This window comes from Theropithecus gelada, chromosome 3 (genome assembly GCF_003255815.1).
Source record: "Theropithecus gelada isolate Dixy chromosome 3, Tgel_1.0, whole genome shotgun sequence".
Classification (NCBI taxonomy): domain Eukaryota; kingdom Metazoa; phylum Chordata; class Mammalia; order Primates; family Cercopithecidae; genus Theropithecus; species Theropithecus gelada.
This window is the reverse complement of record NC_037670.1, coordinates 179590372-179611070: the sequence shown is the minus strand read 5'-3', so window position 1 is coordinate 179611070 and position 20699 is coordinate 179590372. Positions and strand designations below refer to the sequence as shown.

The following is a 20699-nucleotide window of genomic DNA, read 5'->3' as shown; positions in this document are numbered from 1 at the left end:
ATCTTTCACTCCCTGAATCCCTGTTTCAGCTCCGAGTGCCCGAGATTGGCCAACTTGTCCACAGTGGATGAGGGAGGCTTTGGACTGTCTTGGAGCACATGGTGGCCTTTGACCTGGAGCTGACCTGGAAATTAGTGGTTTGCCTGAACAGGCAGCAGACACCACGTGCCTCGCCGGCCTCGCCTGGGTTCTGCACCAGGACGTTGTCAGAGGCACAGCACTTGTTAGATCCGGTGGCGCCACAGAGCAGTGAGCAGCCTGGGGGCTGGGAGGGGCTTCTCCCATCATCCTTCTACAGGTGAGGCTCTTTCTGCGGAGGACAGCAAGCCGCCCCTTCTAAGAGGAGTTGATGCCACAACTCTCAAAATGTGGTTTCCTAACAAAGCGACAGGAACTGTGCGACCTCATCCCAAGTGGGACTGGCTGTCTACACACCTGCCCCCCGGCTTCCTCAGCCACAGGACAGGCTGGACAGCTGTGAGCTTAGCTAGAACTCACTCTGCTGTCTTTAGATGCTTTCTTGGGAAATTATTTTCCTCCTAGGCGAGCAAGTGCCTGAGTCTGCTGGGAAAGGTGGGATTCCTTTAGATGGGACTGAAGGGGCCGCGAGGTGGCAGAGGTGGCCGGGCTCACTGTATGAGAGATGAGGTCAGCCTCATCATTCCTCATCAGTTTATCAGAACTCACACAAGTTGTACGTGTAAGGTTCTTTCTATAACAAAACTTTCCTCATTGGTAATGAGGGACCCTGTGATGTGCACGGAGCCTGGTGTGGGGCGCTCTGGCTTTAGAAACACGCCTCCACACTGCTCTCGGACCACACTCTCCTGCCAGCTCTCTCACCATCAGCGTTCGCTTCGGGGCCTCTCTATTGCACAGACGGCACCTGGGTGATGGGTGGCTGAGTTCTGGAGACAGACTTGCTTTTGAATCTTGGCTCTGCCGCCAGGGACAACCTGAAGCACTGTGCTTATCGGCTGTAAGCCTCAGTTTCCCCTGTCCATTAAATGGGCTTGATAAGAACAGTATCTGCCCCAGAGAGTCTACCCCTGACTTCACGATGGCACCCGCGGCATTCTCAGCGGGTGTCTGGTGTGTGTGCGGGAAGCACTGCGCCCAGGAAAGCTGTGGTCATTGCTTCAGGGCCCCTGCTCCCCTGGCTCGCTGTAGACGTGACTGCCCCCAAGCCTCTTTAATCACATAGTGGGTAACTTTCACTGGCAAGAACCCAGGGTACAGGAGTCAACACAAAAATAGCTCTGCTGGGTGCCTTGGGAAAATAGTTAACAATAAGCAACTTGGTTTGCGTTCTTTTCTAGACTTTTCTTGACATTATCAAATATTGTACAGAAGATAAATTTGGTACTCAAGAAACTTGGCATAAAAACTTTAAAAGAGTAATCAGGCCTGTTAATCCCAGCACTTTGTGAGGCTGGGGCGGGTGGATCAGTTGAGGTCGGGAGTTCGAGATCAGCCTGGCCAAAATGGCAAAACCCTGTCTCTACTAAAAATACAAAAATTTAGCCTGGCATAGTGGCTCATGCCTGTAGTCCCAGCTACTTGGGAGGGTGAGGCAGGAGAGTCATTTGAACCCTGGAAGTGAAGGCTGCAGTGAGTAGAGATTGTGCCACCAAACTCCAGCCAGGGCAATAGAGTGAGACTCTGTCTCAAAAACAAACAAACAAACAAAAAAACAAAAAACAAACAAAAAAGATTTACTGGAATAAAAGAAAGATAAAAAGTGAGATTTAAACAACGTGCATTCGGCCAGGTGCGATGGCTCACGCCTGTAATCCCAGCACTTTGGGAGGCCAAAGTGGGTGGATCACCTGAGGTCAGGAGTTCGAGACCAGCCTGACCAACATGGTGAAACCCCATCTCTACTAAAAATACACACATGCACACAAATTAGCTGTGTGTGGTGGCATGTGCCTGTAGTCCCAGCTACTCGGGAGGCTGAGGCAGGAGAATTGCTTGAACCCAGGAGGCAGAGGTTGCAGTGAGCTGAGATTGCACCATTGCACTCCAGCCTGGGAGACAGAGCAAGACTCTGTCTCAATCAATCAATAAGATGTGGATTGGATTTCCGGTTGACAGAACAAGACTCTGTCTCAATAAATAAATAAATAAATAAATAAATAAATAAATAAGACGTGGATTGGATTTCTGGTTACCTGGAAGCTAACCAAAAACCCTTTTCTGTTAGGATCAAAAGTCTCTCCACTGTGAAACAGCGTTTGCTGGTCACATGATTAAAGGCCATTCTCCTGCACGTCAAAGGTAACTGAGTAAGACCGGAGGTAAATAGAATTACACTGAAACTACAATATTCCCTGAAAACAAACAGCAACACCACAACCTCCTACGTTGCCTCTTTTTTCTAAAGGAACACAGCAGCGCACTGCAGTTTGGGCCCTGAGCGGCCGGGGCTTGCTGCTCCATTTAAAATCCTGTTTCCCGGCGCTGGCTTCCCCGCCGGTCCTCACACGCAGAGCATCTCCAGACTGTTACCATGAACACTTCCTTCCACAGTGGCTCTGATTTTAGACCTGGAAAATATAATTTGGGTTAAAACTCAATGGGGAGTCCCTCCTGCAGACGGGTTGCCGTGGAGATTGTGTTGGGGCGCGCGGCCTGAGGAGCCTCGGGGCTCGATCTGCCTCCGCGCCAGCTGGCCGCGCGCCCCTGCCCAGCACCCTCCCGCCGGCTGCCGCCCTGAATCGCTGCCCGGCGCTCTGAGCATCGTGGCATGTCCTGGGGTCTCTGGGCCAGGAGTAGTTTTGCTGAGAGAAACCCTGATTTTGTTCAGCTTTGCCAAGAGCTGCAGAAGACTGGTTGGCCCTTCCCAGCCCCCGAGAGTGCAGCTCCATTGGCCTCAGCCAAACACCATCATTGCGTCTCCACGCCAGGGCCGGGGCTGCGCCAGGCTGCGGGACAGCTTTGGCCAATGGGAGCGGGAAGGGGCTTGCGGGGGTGTCTGGCAACGTTTTCCTTACAAATGGAAGTTGACAGGTGAGGAGAGATCCTCCACACCTCCAGATGTAGGGCTCTGAGGGTTTGAAGCTTAGAACTGCGGACACCATCTGGCATCCCTGTGGGAAAACCAAGAACGTTGCAGAGAGGTGGAGCCAGCGTCAGGAGGTCCCTGGTGGGCTGAGGCCACCAACGCTGACCGGCCAACCTGTGGATGTCTTGCCATGTGGACATGAGATTTCCTGGTATTGCTGGTTATGGCTTAATCGTGTCCCCCAAAATTCATGTGGAAGCCCTAACCCCTAATGTGGCTGTATGTGGAGATGGGCCCAGTGACCTTTAAGGAGGCCATGAAGGTAACATGAGATTTTGGGCTGGACCCTTTAGACAAGGCCCATAGTAAACTTATGACTGGTGTCCTTATAAGAAGAGAAGATTAGGACACAGACACACACAGAGGGACGGCCATGTGAGGACACAGGGAAGAGACGGCCGTCTGCAAGTCAAGGAGGGACCTCAGAAGGAACCAACCCTCCTGATACCTTGATCTTGGACTTCGAGCAGCAGAACGGTGAGTAGTAAGTCTCTGTGGTTTAAACCCCCAGCTCTGGTACTTCGTTATGGTGACCTGAGCAGGCCAATACCATGCTGAAGCCCACATAGGCTTAGGGAGTGAGGAACATAGTCCCTGACTCAAAATGGCTTAGACAATTAGGAGAAAACAGACAAAAGCACATGTATGAAGCCAGGAGGTCAAACAGCCCACGGAGGTTCAGCAGTGTCACCAGAGCTCAAGTGTCATCCACATGTCTACCCTGCCCAACTCAGCCTGTTGCTGTGAACCTCAGGCCGACTCCCTCATGGTGCCAGAATGGCTGCCATATTTCCAGCGATCACTTGCAGATGATGTCATCCAGAGGCAGGAACGAGGTGTTAGGATGTTCCTACATGTCTCCACTTTGTAAAAGAGAAGAATGATGCCTGTCTAGAAGCCTGCCAACCACCCCTTCTCCCACCCGTCTCCGCAATTATGACACACACCCATCCCAAACCAGCAGTTGGCAAGATGCATGGAATTGCTGTGGTTGAATTGAACTTGGAATGAACCTGTTTCTTTGACACATACGGATGACAATCACTGGATAGGGAGGGTACTTTATTAATTGAGAAGAGAGTGGGAGGGGGATGTTGGTTAGGAAGCAACCAGCAGTGTCCGCCCAAACCTTCACATCCAACCCATCACTAGTCTTATTGCTTTTACTTCCCCAAAAGCTTTGAATTCATCTACATCTCTGCATCTCCTCCACCGTGCAGTAATCTCTTGCCTGGATCATTGCAGTTGCTCAATAACTGCCTTACCAGCATGCGTCCTTGTCCTCTCCTGTCTGCTGTCCTGGCTTGCAGCCTAAATGGTCTTTGAAAAATGCACATCTTGGGGCTGGGTGAGGTGGCTTATGCCTATAATTTGAGCACTTTGGGAGGCCAAGGTGGGCAGATTGCTTGAGCCTAGGAGTTGAGACCAGCCTGGGCAATATGGCAAAACCCTGTCTCTACAAAAAACGCAAACATTAGATAGGCATGCTGGGAGTCCCAGGTACTTGGGAGGCTCAGGTGGGAGGATCACTTGATCCCAGGAAGTCGAGGCTGCAGTAAGCTGACATCATACCACTGCACTCCAGCCTGGGAGACAGAGCAAGACCCTCTCAAAAACAAAACAGAACAAAACAAAACAAAACAAAAAAAGACAGAAAAAACCAAAAATCCAATCTCATCAAATCTCACCTTACTCAAAATACTGCAGTAGTTCCACTTGGCTGAGAATAGATACACAATTCCCTACCTGTATCTGCAGGGCTCTGCCTGGCCCCCAACCTCTGTAACCTTAGCACAGAACACACTTCTCCCTCTCTTTTCTCCCCGGGTATCTGAGCTACTGGTTTCTTGTTTGTTTGTTTTTGTTTTGAGATGGAGTCTTGCTCTGTCACCCTGGTTGGAGCACAGTGGCATGATTTTGACTCACTGCAACTTCCACCTCCCGGGTTCAAGCAGATCTCCTGCTTTTTAGCCTCCTGAGTAGTTGGGATTACAGGCGCCCACCACCATGCCCAGCTAAGTTTTGTATTTTTACTAGAAACAGGGTTTCACCTTGTTGGCCAGGCTTGTCTGAAACTCCTGACCTCAAGTGATCTGCCCACCTCGGCCACCCAAAGTTCTAGGATTACAGGAGTGAGCCACCATGGGCTGCTGTTTTTTCTTGTGCATCAAACTCACCTTTCACTTTTCCACTAGGGTGTTTTTGCAAATACAGCTTCATCTGCTCTTCACCTGGTAAATGCCTGACCATCTTTCAGGTCTTACTTGTCATTCTGTTAGGGAAGCCTCCTGTGTTCTTTGACAAGGTCCAGCTCACTTGTGCTGAGTAACTCACCCCAAGCCAGAGGCTGAAGATATCAGCTGACTGTTTCTCCCAGGCTGAGAATAGACTGGGAGGTTCGTGGGCTGGTGATGCCTCCGGAGGCTGGCATGTCACTTCTGCCACAGGTACTGGCCAAAGCAGGTCTCAGGTCCAGCCCAGACTTGGGTGGGGCAATAGACACCACCTCTTCTTGGAAGATGGCAAAACGCTGCAGTCTTCTTTCGGTCTTCTTTTCTAACCTGCCACCCTATCCATGTAGGTTTGCTTAGCACATTGCATTTCTCCTTTCTGGACCTTGTAGATGCTACTCTTTCATCTGCAAACTCCATGAGTGATGGTGGCTCCTCCCACTCATCGTTACATCTCCAGCACCGTGGGACACAGTACTCAGAAGAGAAGTGTTTAAAGTTTGTTGAAATGACCAAATGAAATGCAACCATGCTCTAGGTTAACCTGAAAAGACAGCTATGTTTCAAATGAGGATGGTTTACAAGCCTAAATTATCCATCTTGTAAGCCTTTGAAACAACCTAACATGCACAAATAGAAAAGTTTAGGAAATGATGGTGCATCTGCTTGATTGGATGTTACGTAACAGTTTTTAAAATGGCAACAACCACACTCATGGTGGGAAAATCCTTATGATAGAAAAATGAATAAGAAGCAGTGAGGAAGACGGAGCATAAAGAATGCATTCCCGTGGCTCAGACACCCAGTGCTACGGCTGGGCCCTCCCGGGCGTGCACACTCTTTGCCCCAGGAGCTGTGCTCTCTGGTTTTCTTCCTGGCAATTCCTGTTTATCCTTGGAGGCCTTCCCCTAGGACCTGAGTGACTGTGCATTCCTGTAACTTTCTCTTTCTCTGCAGCAACACTCAGCTCGCCGAGCTTGTTCATGGGGTCTTTGCGACTGGGTTGGGACCCTCGAGGATGGGGCTGCGGCCTCCCTCACTGCTGCGCCTCCCACACCTGGCCCAGAGCAGCACAAGGTTCAGAGAGTGTGTGAGTGTCCTGAGCCTGCTGTGTAATCCCCACACACAACCCCCATTATTATTGGCTTCAATAGCAGAAGTGGAGCCTCCCTGTTCTGGGGACCCAAAGTCTATCATCAAGGCATGGGCAGGGCTGCATCCCCTCTGAAATCTGGAGGGGTGGATCTGTGCCTGACTCTTCCAGCTCTAGTGTTGCTGGGGGTCCTGGACCTTCCTTGGCTTGTAGACACCAACGCGGTCCCTGCCTCTGTCATCACGTGGCCTTCTCCTGCGTTGTGAGGTCACCTCCCTGCATCTCTCCTCTTCTAGAAGGCCCCATCCTTGGATTAAGGCCCTCCCTACTCCAATATGACTTCATCTGAATCAATCCCATCTGCAAAGACCCTATTTCCAAATAAGGCCACATTCACAGGTACTGGAGGTTGGGATGTCAGCATATCTTTTTGGGGGACAGAAGCAGCCAACAGGGCAAGTAAGGAGAGGAGGAAGGTAGGAAGGAAGGAAGGAAAGAAGGAAGGAAGGAAGGAAGGAAGGAAAGAGGGAGGGAGGGAGGGAAGGAAGGAAGGAAGGAAAGAAAGAAGGAAGGACGGAAGGGTAGCTACTTTTGGGTGTGGTGAAGCTGAGATAGGATTCCAAAGCCCCGCTCCTTCCTGCACCTGCCTGAGCCACGGGCACCACGGCGGGCCTGGTGGATGCTGCGAGTCCATCGTGGGCCCTGATATCCTGTGGGCGGTGGGAGATGCTCCTGAGTTAGTCAGGCCTGAGACGCCCAGGAGGCCGTGCACAGCTGCATCCAGCTCACCCCGGCCTCTGCGCGGGCGTAGCTCGTCATTGGGTTTCAGCCTCTTCTCATGGCTTCCTCGTAGCACAGAGCGGGGCCCGCCACGCTTTTGGATGTCTAGAGACCAGGCTTGAAGAAAGACTGTGGCATCAGCCATTTCTACTTTGGGGAGCAGGAGCTGGGGGAGAGCCACCCCTCCGGCACGTTTGCCTTGCTGGCGTCCTGCAACTGTGGGAGTCGGGGCTTCGTCTTCCCTCAAAGGAGTGTGGGCACAGCCATGCAGGAGATGCAATGTGGGTGGAAGGAATTGCGCGAGCACTTTAATCACCACCATCATAGTACCGGGGCCCCTGCCTTGCTCATAGAAACTGCTAGAAAGTTGTTTGTTCTGGAGATGAGCCATGTTCTCTGAGGTACCAGAGAAAGTGACCCCTGCACCCCTCTTTGCCGGCCAGCAGCACCCGCTCCAGAGAGGCTCAGGGTGCAGGAGAGCTGCTGCCAGCTGGTGTACCTTGGGACAGGGAGGGCCCCCATTGCAGAGCACACTGACCTCTTGCATGTCAAAGACGTTTGCAGATCTAAGGCCTAACCCAGACCCCGACTCAGAGTCTCCAAGGCTGGAACCCCGGGTCTGTACTTCTAGCAACTCCCCGCGTGGTTCTGACATCACCTCTGCTTGTGGCCTAAAGGCCACTGGAGGGAAGTCCACATTGCCCACAGCTCTTGATGGCTTGGTTCCCATAGCCACTCCTGCTGGTGGGGAGAGTGGCCCAGACACCCTGGAGGAATGGAGGCATGGCATCCATCACACATGAGCTCCCTGGGGCGCACGAGCTGGGACTTAGACCTCGGTGGCTTCCTGGCACCTTGCTCATAACCTTGAAAATGGCAAATGCTTGGACATTCATTGATCCCTTCACCTCTAGGGACATGCAGCCCCTGTGGGCATGTGCAGCGTGTGGGCAGGAGTGTTGTGGTGGCGGGGCCCTGATTTGTAGCATCTGCCTATTCCTGTTGTGTAAATGCTCCCACCCCTGTTGATTCGGGCTACCTGTGTGGTGTCACTAACTGTGGAGTTGGGAAGCAGCACGCACGCCACCTGCTCTTGCAAGCCCCTTGAGATGGCTCTGGTTCCTGAGCCACCGGGGGCTCATCTGAATCTGTCGTGGCATCTACCTCCATCTCTTTCCCATTTCCAAATCTTCCTCCAAGAGAGAAAGGGAGGGAGAAGGAAGGAGGCAGCCAGAATGGCAGGGGCTGGTGGGCCCAGCGGGAGGGGGCTTGCCCTCTGGCAGGCAACGTGACCTGCCAATCCCCCCATGAGGCCCCACTCCCGCCGCCTGCTCTAATAAACTCTAAACTCCTGTGATTTAAGTGAAGGTTTCAGATTAACATTTAAATTAATGCCGGACTGGAAATCTGGAGCCCAGGTCGCTGATGTGACTCTGTTAACTTGTTCTGTGACCTGGGGCGGAAATTTAAAATGATCTTTTCTCGTGGAGCAGCCCCTCCGAGGGGAGGTCAGGGATGGCAGGCCTGAGGGCCCTCCTGTCCTGTTGGAAGCCCAGCACCTTCCCTTGCTGATGGGGCCATCCTGACCTCAAGAAGCCCTGCGTGGCCTGGGTGGGGGAGCGTGCCCTGGTCCTGCCACTGCCACCCCCATGCTCAGGGCATTAGGGGATGCTGCATGACAGGTGTGCACTCCAAGGGGCTCTGCCTTTACATGGCCTGTCTTGGTGCTTGTGAAATGTGGGTCTGAAATGAAGGGCAGCAGAACATTAAAATATGGACCCAGAGAGCCCTGCGAGCTGAGCCCACTCGCCGGCCACTTTCCACTTCTGCCGGCAAGTCCAGCCTTGGGGGCTCCAGGCAGCCAAGGACACCCACAGTGATCACAGCACAGGCAGCATCCGGGCTCAGGCTGGGGCAGCTGGGCAGGAGCCTGGGCACAGCTCTGCAGGCACAGAAAGCAGAGAGATGCTGAGGAGAGACGGGGTCCCCAGCTTGTCACTGGGCCCAAGTCAGGGATTCCAAGCAGCCAGTGGGGTCAGGAAGGGGACGCAGGCGTGGAGTGGCCGCGTGTGGGGCCAGGAAGGTGACAGCAGGCGTGGAGTGGCCTACAGACTTGTGCAACCCCCTCCCTACGATGGGAGAGACTCTGGGTAAAGTCGGGTGATGCTCACCCACAGCCCAGCAGGGTTTGACGCTGGGCACTTGATGGCAAGGCCACATTCTTTGTTGGCCAGCACTATCCTCTGCCAGCCAGGCAGTGAGGATGCACCATCTCCAGCTCCTGGGTCCACCAGGAAGGGCTGGAGGAGGCTCTCAGGGCAGAGGCCACCTGGGCCCCTGGAAATGCTGGGCTGGGCCCACCCTAGTTCTCAGGGAACCTTCACACCTGGCTGGCAGCCACCCTCTTGGGCTCTGCATGGCTCCTCTGAAATTGGCCTGGAGGCCAGGGGCCACCTCTCCTTTGTGCTGACTGCTTTGGCCTCTACTTCCAAGACACCATTTCCCACCATCTTCCCTCTCCCAGGAGCCAGGGTAAAGGACATCAGACAATCCCATCCCTTCTCCTCCTACTCTCGTCTGAAAGCTGCGCTCCTGCTGTCCTCAGGGGTCCCAGGCGGCCCCATTCTCAGCAGTAACATGGTCACCGCCGACTCTTCCTAGAGGACTCCTCATCTGAGCCTACTGGGCTGTCCACCACCTGTGGGCCCAGGATTCTGGGCCCACACTCCCCTGGCAGCCTTGGCCCTGCCTGGCCAAGATCCCCCACTGGGGAGCACTGGCCACGGAGGATCCTTTCTTATTCCATCCCAGAGGTGGAAGGTGATGCTCGTCTGTGTGAGTGTAGTGAACTCAAAATAGCAGTGGCTTAGACAACCTGGACACTCGTCTCCCTCTCGTAAGGGTGGAGGGTGCTGTCCCAGTCAGCACAGAGGTCTCCCCTTGCAGGCCCCAGGACCCGCCTTTGAGTTCCTCACCCTGACATCTCCCAGGGCACCCTGGTTCTGGGGCCTGAGCTGAGATCCAACCTTTAGTGGGTCAGAGAGCGCATAGGGCGAGCACTGGCTCTTCAGGAAGATTCCAGAACACATGGTTGTAGAACCAAGTTACAGGCCCTGGCCTAGCTGCAAGGGAGCCAGAAAGGAAGTGTTTATTCTTGGAGCTGTAAGTCCTGCTCCTAGAGAAGAGGGGCTTGGCTGTGGTCAGTAGCTTTGAGCCCCTGTGCACTGTGTCAAGTACAAACAGTAAGTGCTAATGGGGACACCTGAGACACAGGTTTTCATGCCTCTGCCATGAAAACTTCCTTCTCCTCCTAGAAGCCTCAGAGAGACAGGCTACTCTGTCAGAGACCTCCAGGCCCCAGAGGAGTCCAGTGACCCTCGTTAGATGTACTGCTCAATAACAGGTAATCATAGTGATCAATGATCTCTCACATCGATTGAAGGTCACTGACCCCTAAGAGCAGGGTTGGGAGGGAACGCAGGCTGTGGGCCTCCGAGGACTGAGTGCCATCTGTGTCCTCAAACAGTGGCTCTGCTGATTTCTGTAGCACATTGGGTAGGGGAGACACCTGGGAAAGTCCCTCCATCTCTCCAAGCCATGTCCGTGAAATGGGGATAGTGCTGGAATCACCACCACAAGGTCCTGGGGTGTACCAGGGCATGACACGTGGAATGCAATACCCAGCAACTAAAGGCAGTGAGCATGCTGGTGTTCCAGCTTCACGCTCACAACTGGCCTTTGACCTCGTCCACACAGCCCGTGCCCTCAGTGCCAGCATTCGGACACAGGATGAGAAGGGAGCACTAAACGCGGTATCAACTGTGCCCAAGTCATGTCCTGGGCAGAGAAAGGCTATGCTGTTCTAACAGGGACCAAAACACAGACAGAGGGAGAGTGACTCAGATGGAAGCTTTGGGTCTCATTTCACAGCCAGGGGAGCGGTCCACACGGGCGGGCAGCCTCTGCTCGTGGCCGTCAGGACACTGACATCGCTGTCTCTTTTCTCCCACATCCCTTTGGGCTGGCTCTGACATGCTGACTTCCATCCACAGACAGGAAAGCCAGAATCCGTTTTCGGTTCAGCAAATGAGGCTGATGTTGGACGCATCACTTCATTTATCTTTTATTTGTGAGAGTTCAGGCCCAAGGGCACAGCTCAGCTGTCTCCATTGGGCAGCCATGGCCTGGGGAGAAGGGATTTTAGGGGACAAAACCAGCTGCATTTCCCATAAAAATAAATTTCAGAGAGTCCGCCTTGACTTCAAATCCAGCAAAAATGTATCTTTTGGAGAAGGGCCTAGTTTCAACCAACTTTTCCCACAGTGCAGAAGCTACTTGGGTGTAATTATTGCAACCCAGAGGGGCTTCCAGGTCCCATGGACTCAGTGGATGAGCGTCTGCTGTATTTAAGGAAAGGACTTGTAGTCCCAGCTACTCGGGAAGCTGAGGCAGGAGAATTGCTTGAACCTGAGAGGCAGAGGTTGCAGTGAACCAAGATTGTGCCACTGTACTCCAGCCTGGGTGACAGAGCGAGACTCTGTCTCAATAAATAAATAAATAAATAGGAAAGCACATTTTAAGGCTGGACATGGTGGCTCATACTTGTAATCCCAGAACTTTAGGAGGCTGAGGTAGCAGGATGTCTTGAGTTCAAGACCTACCTAGGCAACATAGTGAGACCCTGTCTCTGAAAAAAAAAAAAAAAATGAGCTGGGTGTGGCAATGTGTGCCTGTAGTCCAAGCTACTCAGAGGTGGAAATGGGAGGATGGCTTGAGTGTGGGAGGTTGAGGCTGCAGTGAGCTGAGATAGTGCCACTGCACTCCAGCCTGGGCAACAGAGTGAGACCCTGTCTCAAAAACAAAAAAGCACATTTTAAATGTAAAAGTAGATTGTATATGGTTTTGAAAACACAAAATACAAAAGGGAACATAAAAAAAAGTCTGTCTTGCCATGTTTGAAAACTCTGCAGAGGACAAGAGTCCTCCCCAGGTCCTGGGCACATCGGCACTGTCCCTGTTCTAGCTGGAGGATGGCACAGAGGAAGTCACTCTGCCCCTCCCAGAGAGGCCACCTGCACAGGCCTGGCTTTGGCTCTCTTCCTCCTCTGATCACAGCTGTTTTGTGTCTTGTTTAGCGTGCAGGGCCCTGATGGACGAGGTAGAGCACGACATCACCAAGGCTCGGCAGAAGAAGGCCAAGGTGGGCTCCTTCCGAATCAATCCTGATGGGACGCAGGAGAGGAGAAAGGTAGCGGAAAAGATATTATGTGCCAGTGTATAATTGCGGATATGGGCAATTACCAACCATTTATCCAAACAGCAGTTGGTCTTAATCTTCTAACCTTTCTCTTGTTCAGGGTATCAGCTCTAAATTGCTTCTGAGTCCTGGGGGACCCAAAGTAATCTTTAAGCTTGAAATTGAAGTATCTCTCTCAGCACCTAAATTTTGTGTCTCGTCAAGTCGAAAGACGTTTCGGCACTGTTCTTCATCAGAATAAAAATAGTGCGTCCATGGTTCTTGGTGAGGCCAGCAGGGGGCCCAGAAGAGGCCAAAGGGGTGGCCTAGAGATGCTCAAAGCAGAACGGCCCCCTCCTGGGTACCACACTCCCTCCCCTTCCAAGATGTGCAGATTTCTAGTTGGGGGTGCAGGTTGTAAGACCCACTTTCTGTAACGGACCGGACACTTGGCTATGGAGAAAGAAGAAATGTTCTTGCACAACCTAGAGAGGGGCTCCCCCTGAGGATCAGAGGTGGTGAGTGGGGTGCTAGAAGGTTGGAATCTAAGACACCAGGAGGGACCCATTAGGGGACACCTTCCCCTCTGAGCCCTCAGGTACTAGGTGCCCAGAGCACACAAGCCAATTTCAGCATCATTCTAGGAGAAATATTAACAGAAAGGTGTTCCCCAATATATCCCAACTCACTCAAAGCTAAACAGAAGTGGGTCTGGATTTCTTGCAGCTTTCTTTTGTCCTGGTGCACTGCACCTGCCTTAAATAATGCAAGCCAGGCTGTCTGTGTGGGGTCTATGTCTTCCTGGAGCTGTGTGCCCATCCAAAGAGGACAGGGCAGGAAAGGAGAGTCACCGACGGGTGCCGTGGTTGAACTGTGGGGCTGTGACAGGCAGCCCTTACCAAAAGTGCCCCAGGCTTCTAATGCGCCTCAGTTATGAACGAGGGAGGAATTTCCATCCACAGGTCAGTACCTCTAAAGGAGAGTGCTGGGCTCTCAGGGATCCCTGTTGGGTGTGTTGCCTCCCCAAAGGCACACTCAAAGATGAATCCTTCAAGAGGCATGTCTGGCAAGTCCACTGGAGGGACCCCGTGCAGGCCCACTGGCTGCTCTGCTGCAGGTCTGACGCCTGCACCCAGGAATCTCAAGATCCTTTGTGGTCACCTGAATGCAGGACATGTGCCTCCACAAAACCCAAAACAGTACTGGTCCCTGACACCCGGCCCAGAGCTGATTCCCACCGTCAAGCAGGGCCAGGGAAGATGTGAGTCCCTGTCTGTGTGTGCATCGTGTCCATATGTGTAGGTGTGGGGGTGTGTGCCAGCTAGCATGGCTTTGAAGATAAGTTGAGTCTCAATACTTCAATAACTTCAATCTGGGCTATCAGACCCATCATTAGTGCTCCTGGGCCAGCAGAAAGGAAGTCTTTCTCTACCGGGCCGACAAAGGAGAGCCAAGGAAATGACTGCAGAGCCCTGAGGAAGGGGCTGGAAGGGGAGGAGCCGGGTAGCCCCTCTTTATTGACAGCTGCTGGGTGACAGTCTTTAAGTGATTTTCTAGTCCTGACACTGACCCTGCAGAAAGAATAGCGTCTCTGCATTACTGATGAGAACAGGGGGAATCAGGCTGAGTGGCCACAGCTCCCACAGTGGATGGAGGGCCATGCGGGGATTGGGATGGCACCAAATTGTACCTTCCACCCTCCTCGAATTCACACCTCATCCTTGAGTGATGTGACCCAGGAGTTCACGTTTGGGAGTCCTACGCCTTTCCAGTGTGTCTAATCCCAGAAGGGAATTAAATTTGCCTGGAGAAAATGGGCCACACCCTCCCCTGCTTTCTGTTGTCTTCAAGGATGTTCCACTTCAAGGCGATCAAGTTGAAATGACTTCTCTGATTTTGTCAGGAACACTCAGTCTGCAAAGCAATTTGAAAGCAGCTCGGCTGCTACATTCACCAGTGTGCCCAGGGCAATCTCAGAGTCACAGCTACAAGGAGCTGGTGCTGATCTCAGGTGATCTTTCTGCCTGGGGCTCCTGCTCAGTCAGAAGTAGCCCAGGCCAGCATTACACAGAGACTTCTCTCTGCAAACATGGCGCACCCTGTAGGCGTGCGTGTGGGTTCCTCGTGCTAGAGAACTCGTCTTTAAAGCCCTCGTGTTGGGGAATGGCGTGGCCTGGCGGTGGGGGTGTGGCTCAGCAGTTCCTGCCTCTGGCTAACTCACAACGCAGTGACCCCATCACGTCCCACCACTCCCATGCTTCAAAGAGCTGCACCATCTTCCCCAGGAAACTTCTAGAAGGTCTCTCATCCTTCCCACTTGGAAAACCCTTCCTTGCTGTGATTGACATTCCTGTGGCATTGTTTTCTTCTGCCAGCAGGCTGCTTGGCCAAACTCGAAAGCAGGGGATCTGGCAGTGTGAAGTCAGCTCTGCCCTTGCCCCGCTTGGACTGGGATGGGGGCCAGGCTGGTGTTACTGCGGGGGCCACTCTCTTCTTTCCACACAGCACCTCACAGAGCCCATGCTCAGCTTGGCCCTCAGTGAAGAACAAAAGAAGGTACACAGCTGCCAAACGAGAGGGTCTCGGGCTTCCGTCATCCTGCCTGGAGGAGCCTCGAAGCCAGAGGTGTTCCCAGCCCGGTCCGGCTGGCCACAGGGTGGCCGGACACCCTGCCTGCATTTTCCTCCTTTCTGGACTTCAGTCAGGATGGAATGAAACACAGGCCGTGTCCTCAGAGCTGAGGGTGCTGATGCCACAGGGTCCTTGGAGAGGCTGTTCCTCTGTGAGAGGGATGAGGCGGGTTCCCCCGAGAACCCGAGTTCCTAAGGGGAGCCAGGGGAAGAAGCAAAGCGAGTGAGTGGCCTCTCGGGCACCGTGCAGACCCTATGGGTGCAAAGTGGCCTGTGTCCATACCGGGCTATTCTCTCCGTCTAGCCTCAGGCTGGGGTGGCTCTGGGGAGGGCAGTGTGGACAGAGGAGATGTGCAAACCAGCTTCTCTCAGGTCAGGCATCCCTTGCTTAGAAGAAGAGTCAAAGGAGGCCCCCAGAGAGCGGCAAGTCAGAGGGCTGTGGCTGCAGGCAGGCCTCTGCCCACACTGGCTCAGTCCCCGGTGTGGATGTGGGGCTTGGACAGACACAGATGAGGGCCAGGTGCCCATGAGGGTCTGCGTGTCCTCCCAGCAGCGGGCGGGTCTTTGGGTCTGGCTGTGCTGCAGGAGCCCCGGGATATGTGGGGATCCCGCTTTTTTTCTACTCTGTGTACTTTGCTACTAGCCCCATTGCAGCTCAGACAGAAATCCCCCAGCCCCAGGGGTGTGCAGTGGCTCTTTCCACGTGAGGCCCAGCAGTGAGGCCCCAGCATCGGTCAGGAAGCTCAGGTGAGCCCCGAGGAGCAAGCAGAGGTTGCCACGAAGAGGATTTCCACGCCCACGTCCAGGGCTGCAGGAATCGCGCCCCCAGCCTCACCCCTGTTCTGACCTTCCTCACTTGGCTCCCTATGCCTGCCCATGGGCAAGGGGTGCCCTGACCATGGTTGGGGGGTCACTCCCTGGAGCCTGGTGACTCCCAGACCCCTAGGTCCAGAGAGCAGCTGGCAGGACCAAGCAGGACTTGCTCTCCCTCTGGCTCCCCTGACTCCCCTACCCAGCTCTGCCTTCCCTGCCTGACAGTACTCAGCCTGGCAGGGAGGGAGTCAGCTCTCAGGCCCTAGGGCAGGGGTTGCGAGCATCCCACTGCACGTTCCACACCGGCTTCTAGGATTTTCCCGGCAGAATTCTCTCCCCCAACCCTGCCCCCGCCACGGCAGCCGGCTTGCAAACGCAGCATTCATTGGCTGCCTTCCAGCAGAACTTCCCCTCCACTCCAGTGTTTCCAGAACCTTCCCGATAAACAGCCCTGGGAGAATCCCAACAAAGACAGTACTGAAAGGTCCCGTCAAGCAAAGCGTTCCCTCCGTAGGGCAGGGCTGCCGTGGTTTCTGAGCACCAGGGCTGCCTACCTGCCTTTGAGTGACGGTTACGGAGGCCCGTGTGAGGCTGGAAGACTTTCCTTCCTGGGAAGGACCTCAGGGCGTGTGGCTCCATCCACACTCTACTCCTGGCCAGCTAGGCAGCAAGACCCTCGAGGAACGGTGCCCCAGCTTCCCTTGAGTTAGACAGAGCAAGACCCACTGGACGGTCGCCCCACACTCAGCAGACTGGGGGTGCTCTGGGGAGCCTCAAAGCCAAGCCCGGTTGGCCTCCCTTCCCATCATCTGAGGCTGACCCTCCAAGCAGGCTAGAAGGGAGGAAGCTGTGGGTCGTATGGTGCGGGGAATGATTAGAAAATAATGCATATTATTCTAATCAACATCATTCTCAAGCTAGCTCAGAAGCCTTCAATGTTACCAACTTTATGGGACAGCCTGTAAAAGTACAGAGGACGGAAGCTGTTTAGTGATACACGATGTACACAGATCTCAGGGGATTGATTGCCTTGCTCCATTGGAAACATTCTCCCTAGTCAAGGATTTTAGTGCTGTTCTCCTTGAGAAACGAAATTCACGTGCCCCGTCTTGCTCGATGTTCGTGATACGCAGGGAGCGCGCGCTCCGCTCGCAGAGGTCTCTGTCTTCAGAACAGCGGGAACGGCGAGGCTCTGCAGGGGAGCGCTCACTAAAGTCGAGAGTTCAGAGAGCTGCCTCCTTGGGCCCCAGGCTGTTGGTGACAGGTGGGAGACCACCCCCGCTGCCACAGTAGGTGGGATGTCTTCACTTGATAGCTCCTCAGCACTGGCACAAAGCCTCGTCTGTTCAGCAAAATGCAGCCAGCATCTCAGCACTGCAGTTATTTCCCTATTATTTATTTGTTTATTAAACGGATTGGATTAATGGCACTTTTTCCTAAAACAGAGCAACATAGCAGAAGACAATTTGGAGGCAGTTACTTCACATTTGCTTACCCGCCTCCTTTCCCAGTGACGAAAGGCCGGCCTCCTGAATGAGGGTACGCATGCACTGCTGCTCTCAGGGCGGCACCCAGGGTCGGGGGGCACCCAGGGTCAGGGAGCTGGAGTCGAGGGGCTCACATTTGCTTTTAGATTTTGAGCATCCGAACTCCAGTCACTGGATTCAGGATCACCAGCACAAGATGTGTGTTACCCACAGGGACCCAGGAAATGTGTGTTCACCGAGGGTATCGTAAATGATGAAGCAGAGCTCAGGGGCATCCTCTGCCTTGGCTGAGTGTGAGAGCAAGGCCTCGCTCTCTATGAAACTTGGAAAGTTCAATCAGAAAGCACCAACAGCAGCAGTGAGGACAAGGCCAATATCGGGTTTGTACCAACGCCTCATGCTTCTTTAACTGAAGTTTTAAAAAACAACTCTGGGAAGTAAACAGGGCCGCTGTAATTAACTTCATTTTAGAAATGCAGATGAGGCCCAGAAAGCTTTAGTGACTCACTTAATTTCGACAAATTAGTATTAATTTAATTTGCTGATAAGTTAATTTAGACAAATTCCAATCCCATTTGCTAGCGCTAGGATGAGGAGAACGAGACCCCAACGCACAGGGCTTTGGCAAGCTGAGCACTTGAATTAAAGGACGTTGGAAGCCCTTTGAAGTTTTCTCAGAATCCTGAACTTTCTACCTTGTTTCCTCCTCCAGCCCCCAAGTGCAGAGAGACTCTCCCTGGAATTTCCTTATCAGACTTAGGAAACTTCTTTCCAAAAGAAATACAATTGTCAAGATCTCTTCCTGTGGAATTTGATCAAATAACCAGGAAAGATTTAGCCACCAGAGGAAAGAAAAGCCTAAAGGTCGCCACCACCCCCAGACAGACTTTTCGTCTGTTCTTCTGAGGGCAGCTCAAAGTGATGACCTGGGAGGCTTTGTCACATGAGAAGAAAATCTTTGTTCACGGTGCAGTTCTACCCCTCACCTTCCCGTAACTTGTTGGTCCTATTCAGTTTCCTAAGAGAATCATTGACAAGATAATATCTGCCTCCTGGGTCCATTCATTTCTCCTAAGAATCACTGACTATCCCTCTAAGATGGCCCATGGCCCCCTACTTCCTTCTCCTCCATGAAAAGGATATTTAAGTCTCAACCATCTTGCCCTTGTTGGAGTCTCATATTTCATATGGCTCCCAGGCTAACACACATTAATGTTTGTCTGCTTTTTTCCCCTATTAATCTGTTTTTCAGTCATTTCAACAAACCTTCACAGGGAGCAGAAGGGAAGCTTTCCCACTGCCCCCACACTATTGACAGAACTACCCCATTCCATTAGGTACTACAAAACAACAGGGTACTATAACATCCTGGAGCTGTGCAGTGCGCAACCTGCACAACTGTACATGGACAAAATGAGAGGGCGGGCTATTCTAACAGGCCAGTCAGGAGGTGCAGGGGAATTCAGTCCATCAGCAATTTTCCTACTCACTAGAGGGCCATGAAATTTGTGTAGTGGCATACAAAAATGTAGAAATATATACTAAATATCAGAGTACATCTTATATAAAAGGAAAGTATGTTTTGTGACACTTTATATAATGAGTTTTGGTGTAAGAAGTGGGTCATGTCCAAAAAATAGAAAGCTACTATAGCAGATGGCTGTCCCCAGCATGATACAGTAGCCTAAAGGTATTTCATTTGGGAAGATTATTAATACCCAAACAATGCTGCAACCATTCCTGACTCCTTCTGCAGAAAGAAAATCAGAACATCTCTGAATCCTGATATTACAGCAGTGACAGCTTTGGTTTAGCGGCCTACGCTTTCTATGGACCAAGGAACCACAGCTGGGCAGGGTGGGGTGGGGAGGGGGACAAAGAAAGGCGCCCGAAGCCGGCTCCTGGACCCTGGTGGCAGCAGCCTTGGGGCTCAGATTCCTACTGATGTGCCCTGGCACTGGTCTCCTTTGGATCAGCACTCCGGGTCTATGTGTGGTGTGGACTAGGGGAGGAATTCTTCCCCAATAGGAGCTTACACTCTGACCCAGAGACCTCAGCAGCCGCCAGCGTGAACACCATGTCTTAGAGAGTGAAGGGTAGGTGGTGTGGGGTGGGCAGGAAGTGAATAGGAGGGGGCGCGAGTCAGCCCACAGCGGTGCTCAGAGCAGAAAAGTGAGCAGCTTTGCATGGGGTCTCTTTTTTAACAAGGAGGATATTTGTCCAGCAGCCCCGACCCCCAGCCCCCAGAACTCCCCCTCATATCTCATGGGTCAGGAGGGCCTCTAACGCCTGTGGCTAGACCAACTGTGGGGCAAGTGGGGCATCCGCAGACGCCCCTCAGATCAGTCCAGACCCAAGCTTGGGGCCTTGTAGGGGTGCGACCTGTCCTGGGCACGTGAGGAGGGGCGGAGTCTGGGATTAGCAGGAAGCGGGTGGGAGGGCTCTTTGGTGGGCGGTCCCCAGATCTGCCACAGTTCAGGGTCACACGCGGGCGAAGGCAGAGAGCTCAGAAGAGAGTGAGACCAGCCTGCAGGGTCCCCAGTGTCTGAAAATTAGGTTGGTGACAACAGTCCCTAGTACTTACTTGCATTTTCTTGCAAGCACAAGAGAAAGGGATGGTGTGCAGATGGGCAGCAGGGCTGGAGGCCACACTTAGCAACCAGGAGTTTCAGGGACTACTCCTAAATTGTTTCACAAGGGTTGTTGGCCTATGGATACCACTGTAATACGTAAATTACTTCCGCAACAATTGAGAAACATGATGGTGCAAGAAAATGTTGTTCACAGGAACCTGTAAATTGCCATGTGAAAAAGTCAGAAGGGTATTTTCCTGTTATTAAGTGCAAAAAAGAGGTTATTAACCTGTACATACTGATGCCCTCTCACGTGTCTGTATTATCTGTTTGCTGCAGGAGGGAGCCTCAGGAAATACATCGCAGTAGTCACAGTTCTTGTCTCTCGGTATTACTGCTGAGCTTCTTTCTTTCTTTTTTTGTTTATCTTTTAAAATTTTTTCTATAATAAACATATTACTTATGAAATTTTAAAACATAAAGTTTTGAAGTTGTTGCTTTTAGAAATCAAAATAATTCCATGATAATGTAGAAATTCCTATTCTAAATGTAGCATCGTTCTTAATAAGATGGAAAGCTATGCACAGACACATGATTTTGTTTCGTTTAAAATATTCAACAGAGGCTGGACGCGGTGGCTTACACCTGTAATCCTGGCACTTTGGGAGGCCAAGGCAGGTGGATCACCTGAGGTCAGGAGTTTGAGATCAGCCTGGGCAACATGATGAAACCCTGTCTCTACTAAAAATACAAAAAAAAAGTAGTCGGGTGTGATGGCACATGCCTGTA

At 52.5% G+C, this 20699-nt stretch overlaps 1 protein-coding gene across 1 annotated transcript in view; it reads left to right on the top strand.

The window, feature by feature from the left end:
- CNPY1 (canopy FGF signaling regulator 1) overlaps positions 1-20699 on the top strand; it is a 104971-nt gene that overhangs the window by 18229 nt on the left and 66043 nt on the right. The window contains exon 2 of the mRNA XM_025379467.1: positions 12307-12419. Within this exon, the coding sequence (XP_025235252.1) occupies positions 12321-12419 (99 nt within the window). The 5' untranslated portion in view covers positions 12307-12320. The remainder of the gene's footprint in view (positions 1-12306; positions 12420-20699) is intronic.